Source organism: Sapajus apella, unplaced genomic scaffold (genome assembly GCF_009761245.1).
Source record: "Sapajus apella isolate SASKATOON/1434 unplaced genomic scaffold, GSC_monkey_1.0 scaffold2, whole genome shotgun sequence".
Lineage (NCBI taxonomy): Eukaryota > Metazoa > Chordata > Mammalia > Primates > Cebidae > Sapajus > Sapajus apella.
This window is the reverse complement of record NW_022436942.1, coordinates 19706073-19724506: the sequence shown is the minus strand read 5'-3', so window position 1 is coordinate 19724506 and position 18434 is coordinate 19706073. Positions and strand designations below refer to the sequence as shown.

The following is an 18434-nucleotide window of genomic DNA, read 5'->3' as shown; positions in this document are numbered from 1 at the left end:
CATATAAGACCCAAAACTATTACTAAAATGCTAGAAGAAAATACTAGTATTGGGGGGAAAATCTAGAATCTAGTATAAGTCTCCTAGGCATTGGTCTAGGGAAGGAATTTATGACTAAGATTTCAGAAGCACAGGCAACAAAAACAAAAATAAACAAATGGACTTAATCAAACTAAAAAGCTCTGCACAACAAAAGAAATAAGCAACAGAATGAACAACCCGCAGAATTGGAGAAAACATTTGCAAACTATTTATCTGACATGTCCAGAATATACAAAGAACTCAAGCAAATAAAAAACCCCACAAATAATCCTACTAAAATGTGGGCAAATGATATGAATAGACATTTTTCAAAAGAAGACATGCAAATGGCCAACAGTTATATGAAAAAAAATGCTCATCAGAGAAATGCAAATAAAGACGACTATGAGATGTCACCTTATTTCAGTCAGAATGGCTATTATCAAAAAGATTTTTTTAAATAACAAATGTTAGCAAGGATGTGGAGCAAAGAGAACTCTTAGAACGAGTACAACTTCTATGGAAAACAGTATGGTGATTTCTCAAAAAACTAAAAGTTTTTGAGACCTGCCATTTGGCCCAGCAATTCCACTGCTGGGTATTTACGCAAAGTGAAAATCAGTACATTAAGAAGGCACCTGCGCTAGTGTGTTTATCACAGCACTATTCCCAATAGCAAAGACATGGAATCAGCCCAAGTGTCCATCAATGAATAAATGGATAAAGAAAATGTGGTGTATATATACAGAGTAGAACACTGTTTGGCCATAAAAAAGAATGACATAGTGTCTTTTGCAGCAATGTGGACAGAACTGGAGGTCATTATTTTAAGTAAAACAAGCGAGCCACAGAAAATCAAATATCGCATGTTGTCACTCATATGTGAGTGCTAAAAGAGGTGTACAGATGGATGTAGAGAGTGAAATGGTAAACAGTGAAAACATGGAAGGAAGAGAGAATGAGGGGAGTGGATTATGAGAAACTAGTCAATGGGTACAATGCATGTTATTCTTGTGATGGATACCGTAAAAGCCTTGGCTTGACCAACATGCAATCCATGCATGTAAGAAAACTGCACATATACTCCATAAACCTGTACAATTAAATATTTTAAAACAAAATATAAGAAACTGAGATTCAGAAAGGTTAAGTGACCTGCCCAAGATCACACAGCTACCAAATGGTGGAAAAAAGTTTCAAAAACAGGTCTGATTCAAAAGCTGGCGTTATCTCCACGGTGTGTTATGAAGGGCCGGTGAATAAGGAAGAGCTGAGCAGACAGAGCCAGGACAGGGGAGTGGGCCACAGGCTTTGAGGAACCTGGGAAGGTCCTAATCTGGTACTGCTAGGCTGACCAGATGCCCCTCTAGCTGCCTCTCTAGCTTGTGGAAGCCGTGGCAGGAGGGCAGAGCAGCCTCCATGACTAGACTTGGCTTCCTAACTCAGTGACCTTCTGGGAGTTCACACTGTGGATGTGAGTGCAATCACTGCCAAATCCTTCAGCCTTAACCTGTCCACAAGGCACCTGCCTCCATTCCATTAGCCAGGGACGTGGGTGGATCCCTGGGGCAGCCTGCCTCACCCCTTCTGCCAAGGTCCAGGCGAAGCCCTTTGCCTGACCCAACCCTGGGAAGTCGTCTGCCTTTATCTCTGTCTCTCAATACCTCCTCCCTGGTACCTTCCTTCCTTTCTGATTGTTGATCACAAAGTCTTGTTTACACTTTTGGGGGCAAAAAAATGGGGCGGAGAGGAGAATGAGTAAATTTCCAGGAATTGTTTCACTGCTGGTGTTCCTGCTGCACATAGCAAAGCTGCTGGCTTGCTCCTTTTGCCCAGATTGGCAAGGAGCCTGGCCTCCTGCTCCTCCGTCTTTCTCTTCCTCCCAGTTTCTCTCTTTCTAGCTGCACCCCCCCACCCCCTAAAAAAGCCCCACATGGAAACTGTAGAGCTATCACTTTCTTCTTCCTGAGGGAGTAACTTTCCCTCTAAGCCTCTGCCAGAAGGAACCACCATCACTTCCTCTTTCTACAAATATACATTGGGTGACAGAAGTAGGTGGGAACAGGGAGCAGGTAGAAGTGAGGCTGCAGGGGGATGTCTCCATCTGGGAGGACAATTCAGAGACCCAGGAGATAGGAGCCACTAAAGGGCAGTCTTGTGAGAAACAGAAATGGACACAGATGTGGCCATCTGGAGAGGACAAAGACCAGACCAGGGTCTTCCTTGGAGGGTGGTCTAGGACAGGCTTCATATGCATGGGTCAAAAGCATGTAGTGGGAAGGGCAAATTCTCAGAAGTCTCCTTACTGGAGAAAAATATTAATGGCATAGAAACTAAGATCCCAAAGAGAGAGAATGAGAGAGCAAAACTAACTGAAAAATCAAAGTAAACCACATTTCACACTGTCATGGTTCATCATGATGTTTTTTGGTTTTGTTTTGTCGTTTTTTGAAACAGAGTCTCACTCTGTCACCCAGCCTGGAGTGCAGTGGTGTGATCTCAGCTCACTGCAACCTCCACCTCCCTGGTTCAAGATGTCCTCCCACCTAAGCCTACTGGGTAGCTGAGATTACAGGCACACACCACCACACCTGGCTAATTTTTGCATTTTTAGTAGAGACAAGATTTCGCCATGTTGGCCAGGCTGGTCTCAAATTCCTAACCTCAGGTGATACGCCCACCTCAACCTCCCAAAATGCTAGGATTACAGGTATGAGCCACTCACCTAGCCAAGGATTGTATTTTTTTTAAGAGATGGGATCTATCTCTCTCGCCCAGGCTTCATTGCAGCGGTGTGATCATAGCTCACTGCAGCCTTGAATTCCTTGCCTCAAGTGATCCCTCCACCTCAGCCTCCCAAGTACAGGCTGCACCACCACACCTAGTTATTATTATTATTTTTTTTTTGAGACAGAGTTTCACTTTTGTTGCCCAGGCTGGAGTGCAATGGCGTGATCTCGGCTCACCACAACCTCCGCCTCCTGGGTTCAGGCAATTCTCCTGCCTCAGCCTCCTGAGTAGCTGGGACTACAGACATGTGCCACCATGCCCAGCTAATTTTTTGTAGTTTTAGTAGAGACGGGGTTTCACCATGTTGACCAGGATGGTCTCGATCTCTTGACCTTGTGATCCACCCACCTCAGCCTCCCAAAGTGCTGGGATTACAGGCTTGAGCCACCGTGCCCGGCCCTAGTTATTATTTTATTTTTTCGTAGAGGTGGAGGTCTCATCTTGTTGCACAGGCTTGTCTCAAACTCCTGCGCCCAAGCAGTCTTCCCACCTCAGCCTCGCAAAGCACTGAGATTACAGGTATGAGCCACTGCGCTGGCCATGATAGATTTTGTGATCTCGGAGTGATCTGATATGTAAGTGGAAGGTTTAAGAAAACCACAAAGTTAAAAATATCCCCTCCTACGGAGATAAATGGTGCTGATGGTTGCACAGCAGTGTGAATGCATTCAGTGCTGCTGAACTGCACACCCAAAAATGGTTAACATGGTAAATTTTATGTATATTTTACCATAATAAAAGAATCAATTAGGAGACTTTTAAAAAGTGTTCTTTTTGGCTGGGGGCGGTGGCTCACGCATGTAATCCAAGCACTTTGGAGGCCAAGGTGGGCGGATCACCTGAGGTCAGGAGTTCAAGAGCAGCCTGACCAACATGGTGAAACCCTGTCTTTAAGAAAATAATTAAAAAATTTAAAAATAAAAAATATTCTTTTTGAGTGGATAAACAAAATGTGGTGTGTGTATATATGTACACACATACATCATGGAACATTACTCAGCCATGAAAGGAAATGAAGTACGGATGCATGTTCCAATGTGAATGAACCTTGAAAACATACTAAATGAAAAAGACACACAGACCCAGAAGGTCACATGTCATACGGTTCCCTTTCTATTAAATATCCAGAATAGGTAAATCCATAGAGACAGGAAGCAGAAAGTTGGGGGTAGGGGGAATAGGATCGACTGCTTAATGGTTATGGGGTTTTCTTTTGGAGTAATGAAGATGTTTAGCACCTAGACAGACGTGGTGGCGGCACAATCCTCTCCACCTGAGTATCTCCAGAATCAAATGAGATGAAGTGAGGTGAAAGCACTCTGAGAGGCAGGAAGCTCTGCAGACACAAGATGTTGACCCATAACACACGGCTCAGAGTCCCTTACCCTCTAGCTTGGAGGGAAGAAAAGTCTGCCCTCCCTCCCCCATGCCCCATCTCCTGGGCAATCTCTGCCAGTCACACACCACACCCTTCACGCAGAGAAGTATAAAGCCACGGGGCGGGGACAGCGGGGAGGGTGCTGTTCTCACTCTCCCTGCCCATTCAGTAGTCTCCCTGAAGCTTTGACAAAGTCCCCTTGACACCCCACATGCAATCTTTTTTTTTTTTTAATTGAGACAGAGTCTCGCTCTGTCACCCAGGCTGGAGTGCAGTGGACTGATCTCGGCTCACTGCAACCTCCGCCTCCTGGGTTCAAGTGATTCTCCTGCCTCAGCCTCCCGAGTAGATGGGATTACAGACACACATCACCACACCCAGCTAATTTTTGTATTTTTAGTAGAGACAGGGTTTCACTATGTTGGCCAGGCTGATCTCACACTCCTGACCTCAAGTGATCCACCCGCCTTGGCCCTCCAAAGTGCTGGGTTACGGGCGTGACCCACCAAGTGCAGCCATTCAGTCTTTTCTCTCTCCCCAGATTCTCACCTCCAGTCACAAGATGAAGGCAGGGAGCTCACAGCCCTGTGAGAGGCTGGGGAGAATGGTAGGGGCAGGCCAGAGCCATTAAAAGCCCAACTGATTTTCAGATGTATTTTAGCTCTTCCCTACACCCCTGTATCCAGTTTCACTCTAGTGGGAATCAAGACAGGGGAGAGCAGGATTCCAAGCCGACTTAGGGAGTGGGAAATACACATATATGTAAAGCATTTCCCACAGGCCTGACCTGAGCTAAGCACTTTTCCTTCCTCAATGGCTCCTTTAATTCTCACAATCTCCCTTTTAGTAGATAATATTGCTGACCCCACTTTGCAGAGGAGAGCACTAAGGCTAGGGAAAGAGGTAAATTCATTCCGAGAGTGAGGGAGGAGTTGGGATTCTAATGCTGGCAGTATGACCTCCCCGCCACTGGCACAGAGGGTCTTTTACTGGGATGTCCGCTGTAACCGGATTGGGGGAGTGCAGGAAAAACCCCAGCCCTCCCCACAGAGCCTCAGCAGTGACAGCTGCTTCCCGGATGAGGAGGGCGGCCCTAAAGCCAGCAGGGAAGCCAGCCCCACAGCCACGGCCCCTCCAGCCTCCGCACAGCTCCCCACAGCCTGGACCTGCCGGTCCTCCCTCCAGGACCTAGGGGCTCCCAAGGGAAATTCAGGTGAGTGTCGTCCTGTCCCAGGGAAGATGAGAATCAGGACTTTGGAGGCAGCTGGCTTTCCTGCATGATCCACAGGTTTTCCTGGGGTGAATCAGATGCGTTGGGGTGTGTGGGTGTTCCATACTCACAGTCCAAATAACAAGACAGAAAAAGTGCAATGAAGACCCGTGCAAAAAGGCCGAGGAATGAGGTGCCAGGAGAGAGGGGGAGACTGGAGACCACCTAGGAATGGTGGGGGTCGGGGGTGAGGTGCTGCTGAGGGGGACTGGCTGGGGATGAGAAGAACTGGTAGACACCAACAGTCCTGGCCTGTTCCAGCACTGAAACCCCTTAAGAAACTATCTCTGCTGTTGGGTCAGAGCTAGCGAGTTGCGTATTATTTATTTAATCACAGTTCGAAAGCTAAACTTCCCTTTCTTGCCTCATCAGCCCTGGAATCTTTCCCCAAAGCAGGTGACTCCCTCTGGCCTCTACCTTGAAGACACAAGGCTCTCGAGGTCTGCTTTCCCTTCCAACCCTGCCTTCATCCTTGTGTGCTGGTCCCAATGTCAGTGAAACCCAGCTGGGGGCCTGGCCCCTGGGAGGGGGTCACCGCAGTGCCTGCCAGTGACCTTGGAGAGATCCACAACTGGACTGAGCTGCTCGACCTCTTCAACCACACTTTGTCTGAGTGCCACGTGGAGCTCAGCGAGAGCACCAAGCGTGCGGTCCTCTTTGTCCTCTACCTGGCCATGTTTGTGGTTGGGCTGGTGGAGAACCTCCTGGTGATATGCGTCAACTGGCACAGTTCAGGCCGGGCGGGGCTGCTGAACCTCTACATCCTCAACATGGCCATAGCGGACCTGGGCGTCGTCCTGTCTCTGCCCGTGTGGATGCTGGAGGTCATGCTGGACTACACCTGGCTCTGGGGCAGCTTCTTCTGTCGCTTCACTCACTACTTCTACTTCGCCAACATGTATAGCAGCATCTTCTTCCTGGTGTGCCTCAGCATCGATCGCTACGCCACCCTCACCAGCGCCTCCCCCTCCTGGCAGCGTCACCAGCACCAGGTGCGGAGGGCCGTGTGTGCCGGCGTCTGGGTCCTCTCTGCCATCATCCCGCTGCCTGAGGTGGTCCACATCCAGTTGGTAGAGGGCCCCGAGCCCGTGTGCCTCTTTGTGGCACCTTTTGAAACGTATAGCACCTGGGCCCTGGCGGTGACCCTGTCTACCACCATCCTGGGTTTCCTGCTGCCCCTCCCTCTCATTGCAGTCTTCAATGTGCTGATGGCCTGCCGGCTGCGGCAGCCAGGACAGCCTGAGAGCCGGCGCCACTGCCTGCTGATGTGTGCCTACGTGGCCGTCTTTGTTATTTGCTGGCTGCCCTACCATGTGACCCTGCTGCTGCTCACACTGCATTGGACCCACATCTCCCTCCACTGCCACCTGGTCCACCTGCTCTACTTCTTCTATGAGGTCATCGACTGCTTCTCCATGCTGCACTGTGTCATCAACCCCATCCTTTACAACTTTCTTAGCCCGCGCTTCCGGGACCGGCTCCTGAACACCATAGTCCATTACCTGCCTAAGGACCCGGCCAGGGCAGGCACACCGGCCTCCTCTTCCACCCAGCATTCCATTGTCATCACCAAGGTGGACAGCCAGCCCGCTGCAGTAGGCTGTCTGTCTGAGCCAAGCCTGAGCTTTCAGGCACCCCCTTTGCTTCCAAATACTTCCCCCATCACTCCCCCTCAACCTCTTACATCCAGCTGAAGTAGAGGCCAGGCTCTTCCAACAGTGAAGGAAATGGCACAGGTGAGAGTGTAGGTGGGAGATTTGGGGGGGGATGCAGCGGGAGAGTCAGAGGATTCATGTTCAATTTTGAGCCTATCTTAAAATACTGAGGTGGGGAGAGGGAGACGGGATGGGGAGGGATAGAGCAGGCCCTCAGTGTTGTACTATTTGTCTCCGTCCTTGTGTCTAAGGGAGACATGCAGGAAAAAAAGGTGAAATAAATGGGAGAGACAGCCATGGACTCTGGATCTTTTAAAAATCTGTACTTCCAGCTGGGATTGGGAAGGGAGCCGAGGCTAAAGAGGTGCTCGGCAGAGGAAACTAGACACATTCATTTCATAAATCACTCTGGCCGGAAAAAGTGAGCTCCGCAGGAACCTCACAAATCTCCTTTTGTATTTGTAGGCTTGTTGATTTTCTAGTTCACTATGCAGGTTATGGGGACAAGAGGCCAGAGGCCAAGGAACCAGGCGGCTCCAGCAGGACGTTCCCTAGCTGTGCATCCTATGCACAACTATGATAAGTGAAGGGGATGGGGACGGCAGGGGTGGGGCGAAGCCAAGGTCTGAGACCTGCACCCTGCAACTGGGTCAGCAGGATAGTATCTCCACCCACCGCCATCCAGGAAACACAGCTTCATTTCCTTGCTGACACCCTCCCCTCCCTGTTGTCCATCCTGCTCCCTTCCCACAAGCAGAGGAGCTGTCCCAGAGCCAGCTGCTCAGAGCTGACCTCCTCCTGGCTTCAGGTCTAGGACACTTCCAGACTTCTGGGGAGACACAGAGCTACCAGAAAGCCTAACCCACCCCATCTCTTTCTTTCCAGATAATAGGAAAGTATCAAGGGATGTCATTCTGGGAGCAGCCCTTGGGACGGCCAGCAGCAGGTGCTGACAGATGCTCTGTCCTTCACCCTCTGTCCCTGGCACAGATGGGTAAGGCCACATCTCATTCCGTCACAGGGCAGAGTGCTGACGCTGTTATAAGTCAGTTTTCCCTGGCCACATCTTTTCATAATTTTCCTGTCCCACAACTTATGTTCCTTCACATTTGTTCTATGGATGAAACAAGTCCTCTGTTAACAAGTAGGCCTTCTGGAAAAGGATCACTTACATTTGGGAGACCGGGACCCTGTCCATGAAGAACTCTGAGGTGAAGGCCTAAGAACGGGATCTAGTTTCCACCCTCCAAGTCCACGTCCTTTGCCTCTTAATCCTGCCTGTGGTGAAGGGACTGGATGGAATCACTGATAGCCTCTTCACCATCTCCTCTGTCCTGCTCAAGCGCTTGATGTGTCCGGAATATTTAACTTGGAGTAACTACTCACTGACCCCGAGACCACCTGTTCTGCTTTGATAAATCAGAACCTGTTGTGCGGATGCACTGACCGTGTGCTCCAATTGCATACACACCCCGGTTTACCAGGAGCATGGACGGAAACCTGCATCTATCATCCATCCCCCTCCTCACTGGGCCCAAACCTGAAAGGGTCTTACACTGCAGACAGCTGCTCAGTAGCACAGAGCTGAAGGCTTTTTGAACCAGGAGTCTGGCTTGTGGGTTGGGTCACAGTAAGGGCTTAACCTACCAACACAGAATTCACATTGAAAAGACTTTCTTCCCTTGTCCCAACATAAAAAAGCAAGCCAAGATCTGATGCACATATCACTGCATCCTCTGACTTGGGCTACAGGAGTTTCCCAAGGGAAACCAAATTTTGTATCTATCACATTCCAGGTCACCTCAGAGGCCACTCCCCCAAGATTAGTTATCACCCTGGCAGTATGAATACTTCCCTAAGGCCTCCCATCCATGGAGGGGAAGAGTGGGAACCAGCTGTTATGCTCAGCATCGATGGGTGCCCCACCTGGGCCATGTGCTCTGGGACCAAATGGACATCACTCCCTGACTTCTTGAGGTCTGTCTCCTCTGTGGAAATACCTGTGTATCAACCTCATTAAACTACGCCAAACTTTTGCCTCCTCCCTGTTTGAATCTGACTTGCTCCGCTCAAAGAAACATGATGTCCCAGCAAATTAAATGACACTGGCAAGGTAAGTTGTAGCCAAATCTCTCGCTTGGTAAAATTAGTCCAACTAGACATAGGCAGAGACCCACCACTGTCTCTGGGCTGATGGAGGATCCTCTCAGGGACACCCCCTGTAAAGGTTGAGTCTGACTTAATTTCCCACTAAAAACGGGTCAGCAAGTTCATCCTGGGGAATTCCAGCTATAGGAAAGAAAATGTGCTACCTGAGAGAATTGTGGCATCTGCTGGGCAGAAATGCGCTACTGAAAGGGTGATGAGCCCAGGTATTCTCAACTCCAGGTATGTGCATATGATAGTAGACAGGAAGAGAACTCTCATTTCAAATTTCTTTTTTTATTCTAAATAAAAACCACACTTTGTGCTGAACAATGGAATATAAAAGAATCAGATGTACAACGATTTTAGACATCTACTATTTGGGGAAAAAGTTTACAAAATATACAAAACTTTACAGCAATAGATAGTAAACTTAAATATTAGGAGGTCAGTACTTATTAATTTAATGGAAGGAGTTAGACATCAACTCATATCTGTTTCATAGGAGACTTTAGCTATTCAAGGTGGGGGGTGGGCAAGTGGATTGGACGGGGAAGGGTTATAAAGAAACATCAAAATTGATAGTTTCATTTTCATTCTGATGTTAAGCTTAATAACCGCACTGAAACTAATGCTGTGCACCCTGCCTCCTGACATATTTGGAGCAGGATTTGGGGAAAAAGAGTCCCAGATGGGCACAGACCACTCCATAGAGCCCACTCCCTTACCAACAAATTCAGCGTCCATCTAGAAAGAAGTTTAAATTTGGGAAGTTGAGTAGCCTGGGGCCTGGTGAAGGGGGCACAGCAGGAGGCCAGAGGAAGAAGAAAATTCAACAGTAGCAAAAACCTGTCTAGGAAAGATATTTAAGCCCAAAGGTTTGCCTGGAGACAAATGGGTACTCACAGATCAGAAAAGAAGGATGTCAAAAAACCTTTTACCCATCTCCTTGTTCTTACAAAAGTCACCTGGGCCTGACCCCATCACACCTCCTTTCTTCCTAACTAGCCACAGACTATGGGAACTCCACGGAGTCATAAAATTTAGGACCAAATACTAAGATTTAGCAGAGCTTCCCAGTGGGTGCTGTGGCATCAGTGCAGTGGGCCACTGGAGTGCCAGAATATTAATCTCTGCCTCTGGCCACATGGAGCCTTTGCTGTTTAACCCCAGGCCACACAAGTATTACCATTTTCCCTTCAGAAAACAAGTTGGGAATGGCCTCATATTTGTTTGATGCTCTATGATCACCGTCTTGAAATTCTTAATAATTTGTGAATAAGAGAGCTCCACAAATGATGTGGCTGGTCCTGAGTACATACCAAGAAAAAGGGAGGACATTCAAGGCTCAAACAGAACTTCAGAGGAACACAGAAGACAGTACTAAACTGGGCTCCAGGAGAGAGGGAGCAACAAAATCAAATGAACAGAAAGTCAAAACAACTAAAAATGCAAAATAAAATGAATACCTTCTACCAGGTATCCCCGGGTGCCCTCTGCCACAATGTAGTGTTTCAAGTAAAACCATTCAGAAGAGGGTGAGCTAGAGGCAGAGGAAGCAGACATGACCTTGGGGGGGGGTTGAGGAATGGGGAAGTTCAGGTGTGAATATAGGGGTTTTGTCAACAAGTCTCATGAGCTATTGATCCTACGACATATCTGATTGGGACCAAATGGGCCACCCTGATCAACCACCTAGCCCCAGGGGGATCAGGAAGTGCAGTTTTTTGTTTCGTGTTTCAAGGGCAAAGTTTCAAGGATCTGCTTTTTGGTTTACTGGCAAAAAGGGAAAACTTCACAGTTTCAGTTTAAGTACACAGACCACCCAGCATCCATGATGCCCTCTGCTAAGGAAAAAGATTTCTCCAGCACATTTATCCACTCTCAGCCACTTGGATGGTTCCAGTAATTACTGCCTCTCTCACACCGGCATTTCAAAAATCAGTCCTCACCAACAATTTGGGAGGGATTGCTCATGCTTGAAAATGTAGCAGACACTTGATTGTAGTCTGTTACACATCTCCTTTGTAAATTCTAATGGTCTGTCAGAAAGGGAGCCAGTCAGTAATGAAGAGTCTCAACACTGCTTTCCTGATAAGAATGTCCTGAGGGGACACTGAATAAGGTGGGTTTAGATGGTCTAAGGTGGACCTTTAAACTGGCCACTGTACAAGTCCCTTCATCTAATAGTCGCCCCATCAGAGAGCCATGCACTCTTACTCTGCGGCTTTATCAGTTCAGGGCTGGGGAGAAGCAGCAGGTCCAATAGGGATGGAGCTTTGGTTTGTTTGACGTCTCAATATAAATAAGGACGGGAGGCTTCCAAACTGTGCAAAAAGGTCCTTCATGTCACTTGTTCCATTCAACCCCATCCCCAATCTACTCCATCACAGGATGGAAGGGGGATGAAAGGCCTGGAATTAAACTGGTCCAAACTTTCTAGAACATATACCCATGGCCTAAAGGCTTCACTGGTTTTATTACGCTAGAGACAATCTGGAGAATAAAAGAATTTGCTTAAAGGCTTGACATGTCGTCCCTTAGTTATACTCCTGGTTCTCCAAATCTCTGGTCAAGACTGATCTCTGGAATATGGCTACTTGCTGGGGAGAAACTCATTTTCCTAAAGTCTCTTACACAAAAGAGATGCTGGATAATAGGTATAAAAAAACAAAAATAAATAAATATTAATGTCCAAAAAGGCTTTGTGAGTTAATGAAAACCACTTGCTTGTGAAACATCCCGGGGTACTGTGGAATCCCACCAGGGGCAGTGTCAGGGCTGAGGCCAGGGCTTGCCTGAGCAGGGTGAGGTAGTATGAGCTCCTGAGGTGACACCTCGTAAGTATGCAAGATCGAGGGCCCTCTCCCTCAAGCCTTCTTTGGGAAAAACCCCTTAGAAAACCAAGTAAGAGTGGAGCTAACCAGCTGCATGGGCTGGGCGGGCACACTCTGCAGCCACCCAGGGAGGGCCTGAACCAGCTGCCATCCAACAGCACCCCCTGGAGGTCACAGCAACGACAGCTCAGGATAAATTCCAGCAGGTCAAAGGTGAGCTGCCAAAGCTCCCGCACTGTTAGCACAAAGTAAACAGGTTACCCGACTAGCACAGTCAGAACGCACACCCTGCTACACACCATCAGCTACCCAGGTCCCTTTAATCCCGAAGGGCTCGGGGTCCACCACTCCACTACCTCATGGAGTCAGCTTATCTACACCATGGGCCAAACACTTCTGGGTGGGAGACCAGATATAAATTAAGGCAAGGCTGCTGCTGTCAGAGACATCCCCACCTCTCCACCAGGACACTCACGGCCAACAGGAGTAGCCACAACAGAAATGACTATATCAAAGGGGTTCCCTATCCTCTCTGCCCCACAGGCCGGAAATCCCGGCCCACGACTCCACAAAATCATGTTTCTTTGGAAATGAGGAGAAAAGAGAAACCTTTCTTGTCCATCCAGACTGCCACTTCTGGTAGCACCACAGAGCACCCCTTGTGGCTGGCAGGGATTCAACCCAAAGCTTTCTGACCTAAATAGAAAGCTCTGTCCCCAGTGTGAATCTAGCTGCCAAAAGATTTTCACTGTCCAATCAGCAGATTAGGGCCGTAAAGTAAGCAGACACCTACATCCCTGATACCCAGCTGAGGCTGGAACCTGACTGCCCTGCTGACCTGTCTTTTCTGAACAACCGCATCCCCACAATCTTTCTCAAAGCTGGTCATCCCAGTTGGAGGCCTGGCAGTACCACCCACAGTGAAAAGCTCCCTTCACCTCCTCTGTTCAGTGAGGCTGTTGGTTGGATTCTTAGCAGCATAAAACCTATCAGTAAACTAAAACTAGAGAGGCTGGGGAAGGGATCTGGTTGATACCAACTGCTTGACTAGATCCCAAAATCAGCCTCAAAAGAATGAAAAATGCAGCCCTTCATGGGCAAGAACAGGTATGGAGGTAAATGTGACAGGGCTGTTGCGTCTCAAAAACAGTAACAGCTTGTGTGCTATTTCCTCTTCTTTCTTCTTTAAACACAAACACAGAACAGAATTCCTACCAAGGCAAAATTATAACTTCAGCTGGGGAGGGACCAACAGCCCTTAGAAATCAACGTCCTGGCCGCTGCTTGGGTGCTCCCCCTGGCTCTGTGGGACCCAGTCAACTGTCTGGGTTCTTTTCTGCCTCTTTGGAATGGATGATGTACATGAAGGTCTGCTCGATGGTGAAGTCGGGTGGGAGGCTGCCTTTGTGCACACCGACATGCTTGCTCATGAGGTTCAGGGTGGAACTGTAGTGTCCACAGACTGTGCAGCGGTACATGAGGGCCCCCGAGTGTGTCTTGAGGTGGCATTTGATGGTCGAGCGGCCTCGGAAGAACTTGTGGCACACCTTACATTGGTATGGCTTCTCGCCCGTGTGGATCCGCCGGTGGTAGTTGAATTCGCTTGTGTGGGCAAATCTTTTGCCACAGACCTTGCAGCTATACTTGCTATTCCCAGGTTGGCCCTGCAGTGCCAGCTCTTCACTCAGAAACTCCTCTGCTGGCAGCTTCCGCTTCTGGAGAGCTGGGTGCTGTAGCCCAAAACCAGGCCGTGCGTCAAGGCCACTGTTACATTTGTGCTGGCTGACGTGGTAGCGATAGGCAGCCTCTGACTTGAAACTCTGGCTGCACAAGTGGCAGTGGAAGAGGGCATCTTCCAGGCTTTGGTGCACAGCCATGTGCTTCTCTAGAAGATGCCAGTCCACAAAGCTGTTGGCACAGACAGAGCAGGAGAAGACTGAAATGCCGAGATGGGACAGCGTGTGCCACATGAGGCTGCAGAGGTTAAGGTGACGCTGGTCACAGACACTGCAGGCCTGGCCCTTCAAGTTCAGATGGTCAAGGATGTGGCCCCGGACCACATGAAAATCTTTGGCCAATGCTTTCCCACAGGCAGCACATTTCAGCTCTGGGGAGGCTGCCCCTGAAAAGAGACCCAGCTTCCCTGGCAGGGGATCATTGGGGTGGACAATGATGTTGTTCTCAAATATTCCATCCCGTCGGTGAAGGGTCAGCTGCCACTGGGTAAAGAACTTAGTCTCACACATGTCGCAGGAGAAAAGGAAAATACCAATGTGGGACAGGACATGGGTTACCCGGGAGTTTCGGTCCTGGAAGTGGGTCTCGCAGACCTTGCAGTTGCCCGTCAGCAGGTCTACATGGTCCCGAGCATGCTGCCGGATCAGTTGAATGTTGGGTTCTAGAACTTTCTTGCACACCTGGCAGGGCATGGCCTTATTCTCCCGATTGTCATTCTCTCCAAAAGTCAGTTCATCCTCACTGTCATCACTTAGCTCAATCACCTCCTCAGCTGTGCCTATATCCTCAGCAGGGTCTTCAAACTGCAAGTCATCATCCCCAAGGTCCTCCATCTGAAGCTCATCCATCTGCCCAAAGCCTGGATCTTTGGAGTGCTCACTATTGCTCAGACAGGAGTTGGTCCCAATGGTAATGTCTACTGCACTGTCAGGGGTGAGGAAGCTGTTTTTACTGAAGTCTCCATTGCTTTGAACTTTGTATGGCTGGCAGGAGCTCGTGCTGGTCTGGATGCCTGTGCTGACACTGCCTAGGACTGGCTGGGTCATCATGCTAGGAATGGACGTGAAGAGAGCAGGGGTATCATGGTCTTCTGTCTTTGGTGGTGGTGGTGGTGGTTGCGGCAGAGGCAGGCTATGGTTGGCGTCACTGGCAACATTCCTCTCTTCCTCTTTATAGCTGCCTCCGGCATCACTGGGCAACACATAGTTTCTATCAGCACCAAAGTGGTCCCCACCACCTCTGAGTTCTCCAAGGGGATGGGCAGGTTCTGCTAAAGGACCACTCAGGGTACTAGGGTGACTCTCACTGGTGCTGGTCAGGGGCTTGGCTCTGGCAGTGCTCTCCAGGTCAGGAAAGGTAGAGTGACAGGCCTGGAGGAGGTCCTCCATACCCAGACGCTCAGCCACCTCGTAGATGACCCCAACATTGATCAGGTCTGTAAAGAGCTCTGATGTGTAGACAAAGCTCAGAACCTTCTCAAAGTTGGCAGGGGTGATGAAGTCCACCACATAGGTCCTGGCAGCATCAAGCCCAGTATTCAGAAAGAGGTTCTGGAAGTAGCCAGCTGCGCAGGCCAGCACAGCCTTGTGGGCCGGGAAGGAGCGGCTCCCCACCACAATGGTGACGTCGCACATGGTCTCCGAGAGCCGGCACTTGTTGAGTTCCTTTAGCAGGTTGTTGGGGTGGTTGGTGCTTTGCAGTTTGATCCTCATGCCCATCTTAGCAGCTCCTATGAAATTATCTCCTTATCAGCACGGTTAATCTGTGGAGAGCAAGAGAAAAAGATGGATAGCCAAACACACCTGTGCAAAAGAGAGGCTATGCAGGAGAAAATACCACCACTCCCAACTCTTCCAAGCCACGGGTGGGAATCAGGAGTAAATGGGCATGGAGAGTTCCTCCATTATCACAAGGCAATGGCATCTCCCCCTGCATAGCTTGGTCTTAAACTAGTGCCTAGAAACGAGCCAGAGGCACTCCCTCGGACACAATCTTATACTTCATTACCAGAGCCACTGGACCAGATTTTTCTCCTATTAATTTCCTTCTAAATACAAGCTTCCCTAATTCATTGAGCATATTCTTTTCCCTCACGATGCCAAATGCCATACACATGCTTGGACACAACTATCAAAGCTCCATTTGCTGCTGAGGAACAGTAAGGGGGCTCCATCTTTTGGCTTTGTCATTGCTGCGTCTTCGGCCTCTCAATAAATCTCTAACTAAATCTCACATTCTTGAAGCCCCATCTCTCTCTGCCTATACTACATACTTGCTCTCTGGTCTTTCGATAACGCAGAGCCACTCCAGATACTGGTTCATCACAGTCCCTGTATTCTGTGAAGTTACAGCACTCAGAATGCACAGTAAAGCAAAGTAGAACACAACTGTGGTAGCATTTAATGTAACTTTAATATGATGTATTCTTTTTTGCCATCCTTTTCGGGGTCTATGCTTTTTTGGCCCTGTGCTAACAGATTTACTTGATGCCGCAAGAAAGACTTCTAATCATACAGTTAAGACTCCTAGAGGCTAGTTCATTACCACTTTCTGCCCTTTCTGACTCTTGCAAGACTAAAGAAGAGCTACTTGCATCCCTGTTCAGTCTCACAACTCTGCGCAACACAGCCCCTTTCTCTATCTCTCCAGATTCTACCAACAACTCCCAACTTTTTCTGGGGCCCAGCAAGCGTCTGAGTATTGTGGGGTACCGGCCAAGCATCTCTCGGCCCCTGGTGGCCACCCGTGAAGGATCGGCGGGTCGGAGCCCTGGGCAGCCGTAGTGGTGGGCGGGAGAGGGGCAGGCTGGGAACTTCCGAGAAGGACACCCCAACAATCCCGGGGAGCGGCGGTCTCTCCTCCGGAAAGTCGCATCTGGGAGGGAAGGGCACGGGATCGGCTGGGGCGCTCCCTCTGGGGGGCACTGCGCGCCTCGGTCCTTCCACAAACAGCGTGGGGGCTCACCCGGGTGAGCCCGGAGAGGTCACGGGGCTGAATATGGGGCCAAGGGAGGGGCAGCGGGGCCGGCCGGGGTCGACGCGCGGGCAGGGAGGATGGGTCCGGCCGAGGGGAGCTGGTAGGAGGGACCCCAGCAAGAGCAAGAGAAATGCCGAGCCGGGGGTCGGGCCTCGGCCAGGGGCAGCCCTCTGCCCGGCCGCGCTTACCCGGCTCCGCGGGGCCCCGAGCACCATCGCCGCCGCCGCCTCACACAAAGGCCCCGGCCCGCCGTGCCCGGCCCGACGAGGAGGCGGCGCCGCCGGCCGCGGCCAGACTCTCCATCCGCCGCGCGGCTCGCCGCGCCGGCCCGGGCCGCCCCCGCCGCCCGGCCCGCAGCGCCCCCCGCCGTCCCGGAGGAGGCAGCGCCCCCCGCCGCCGGGCCGCAGCGCCCCCCGCCGCCCGGGAGGAGGCAGCGCCCCCCGACGGCGGGGCAGGGGCCAGGACCCGCGCGAGCGGGGCAGGGGCTTCCAAGCCCCCAGGCCTGGCGTTTTCCAAGCGATGATTCACTGTGTGGGGGACCTGATGCCTGAAGAGTGAAAAACCCTGTCGAAACCCTCATTGCTTCCCCTGTTCTACGTTCACAGTTCCTAAAGCCTGTCCTCAGAACATCTGCTATGGGCATTTTACAAAAAGTTGTAAGATTGATTAGCTCTCTGCTCCTCCTGTTCGCCAGACAGCCGCAACTTGTCTCCTATCGCCAGCCACATCCCTGAGACACCATGGGGAAGGTGAAGGTCGGAGTCAACGGATTTGGTCGTACTGGGCGCCTGGTCACCAGGGCTGCTTGTAACTCTGGTAAAGTGGATATTGTGGATATTGTCGCCATCAATGGTCCCTTCATTGACCTGAGCTACATGGTCTCCATGTTCCAGTATGATTCCACATACTGTTCTTATACTTTGGGAATGAGAAATCTCACTTTGCCATCTAGTGAAAGGGCCACTTGGAGGCCAACACAATGTTTCAATGGCAGGCCCAGCTCCCACAGTTGTGCAAGGTGACTGAGTCTCCCTAAAGTGGAATATCACACAATCGGCAGACCCAGACCTCCAGCACAACTCTGGAGACCTAGGGCTGCTGGGCTTGCAAGGGCCTGGGCCTGTTCAGTCTTTCTAACCAACTGTCCCAGCCATCTCCGGAGTGTTGACACTGTGACATGGTAATTGCCCCATAAGCTGCATACCTCGACCATACCTCGGCTTTCCATTGAAACTGCTCTCTGTAACCCTAATATGACAGGCAAGCAGTCCAAACCCACACCATCCTGGCCACTTCGACTTGTAATAAGTAACTAAGGTCTGTAATTTCCACCCTGCCCAGACAATGTGTAAACTAACGCTTTATCTTAACTTCTGTAAACCACTTAAGTAACAATCAGAATGTCCGAAGCCCCTTGCCCTCACCCCCGCCCAGGAGGTGGTTTATGGGCATAAAAGGTCTTGACACCCTCCTTTCGGGGCCATGGGTTAGAGAGACACAAGTCCTCCGTGGCTGCCGATTTCGTGCTCACTGGGTTACAACACTACCAATAAACTTCACATGCAAATAAAGCACCCAAATGGTGTAGGTGAAAGTATATACCACTTACACTGAAGTCTTTTTAA

General features: G+C 50.0%; 2 protein-coding genes and 1 pseudogene across 4 annotated transcripts; 2 read left to right on the top strand and 1 right to left on the bottom strand.

The window, feature by feature from the left end:
- The first annotated feature begins 5161 nt into the window (after positions 1 to 5161).
- GPR182 (G protein-coupled receptor 182) lies at positions 5162 to 9149 on the top strand. Of its 3 annotated transcripts, none has more exons than XR_004272447.1 (3): positions 5162 to 5402; positions 5832 to 7203; positions 8000 to 9149. XR_004272447.1 is itself a non-coding variant. In XM_032290198.1 (3 exons), the coding sequence occupies exon 2, from the start codon at positions 5948 to 5950 to the stop codon at positions 7151 to 7153; it is 1206 nt and encodes a 401-aa protein (XP_032146089.1). In that variant the 5' UTR covers positions 5162 to 5402; positions 5832 to 5947; the 3' UTR covers positions 7154 to 7195; positions 8000 to 9149. The 3 variants fall into 3 exon arrangements, 2 of the variants coding, with proteins under 2 accessions (XP_032146089.1, XP_032146101.1); XM_032290198.1 differs by having other exon boundaries at positions 5832 to 7195; XM_032290210.1 differs by having other exon boundaries at positions 5856 to 9149.
- Positions 7677 to 9149, top strand: LOC116559419 (annotated as a pseudogene).
- Positions 9150 to 9535: 386 nt separating this feature from the next.
- ZBTB39 (zinc finger and BTB domain containing 39) lies at positions 9536 to 17139 on the bottom strand. The gene is made up of 2 exons (XM_032290185.1): positions 16998 to 17139; positions 9536 to 15595 (listed from the first exon to the last, which is right to left on the bottom strand). The coding sequence occupies exon 2, from the start codon at positions 15549 to 15551 to the stop codon at positions 13413 to 13415; it is 2139 nt and encodes a 712-aa protein (XP_032146076.1). The 5' UTR covers positions 15552 to 15595; positions 16998 to 17139; the 3' UTR covers positions 9536 to 13412.
- Positions 17140 to 18434: the final 1295 nt, after the last annotated feature.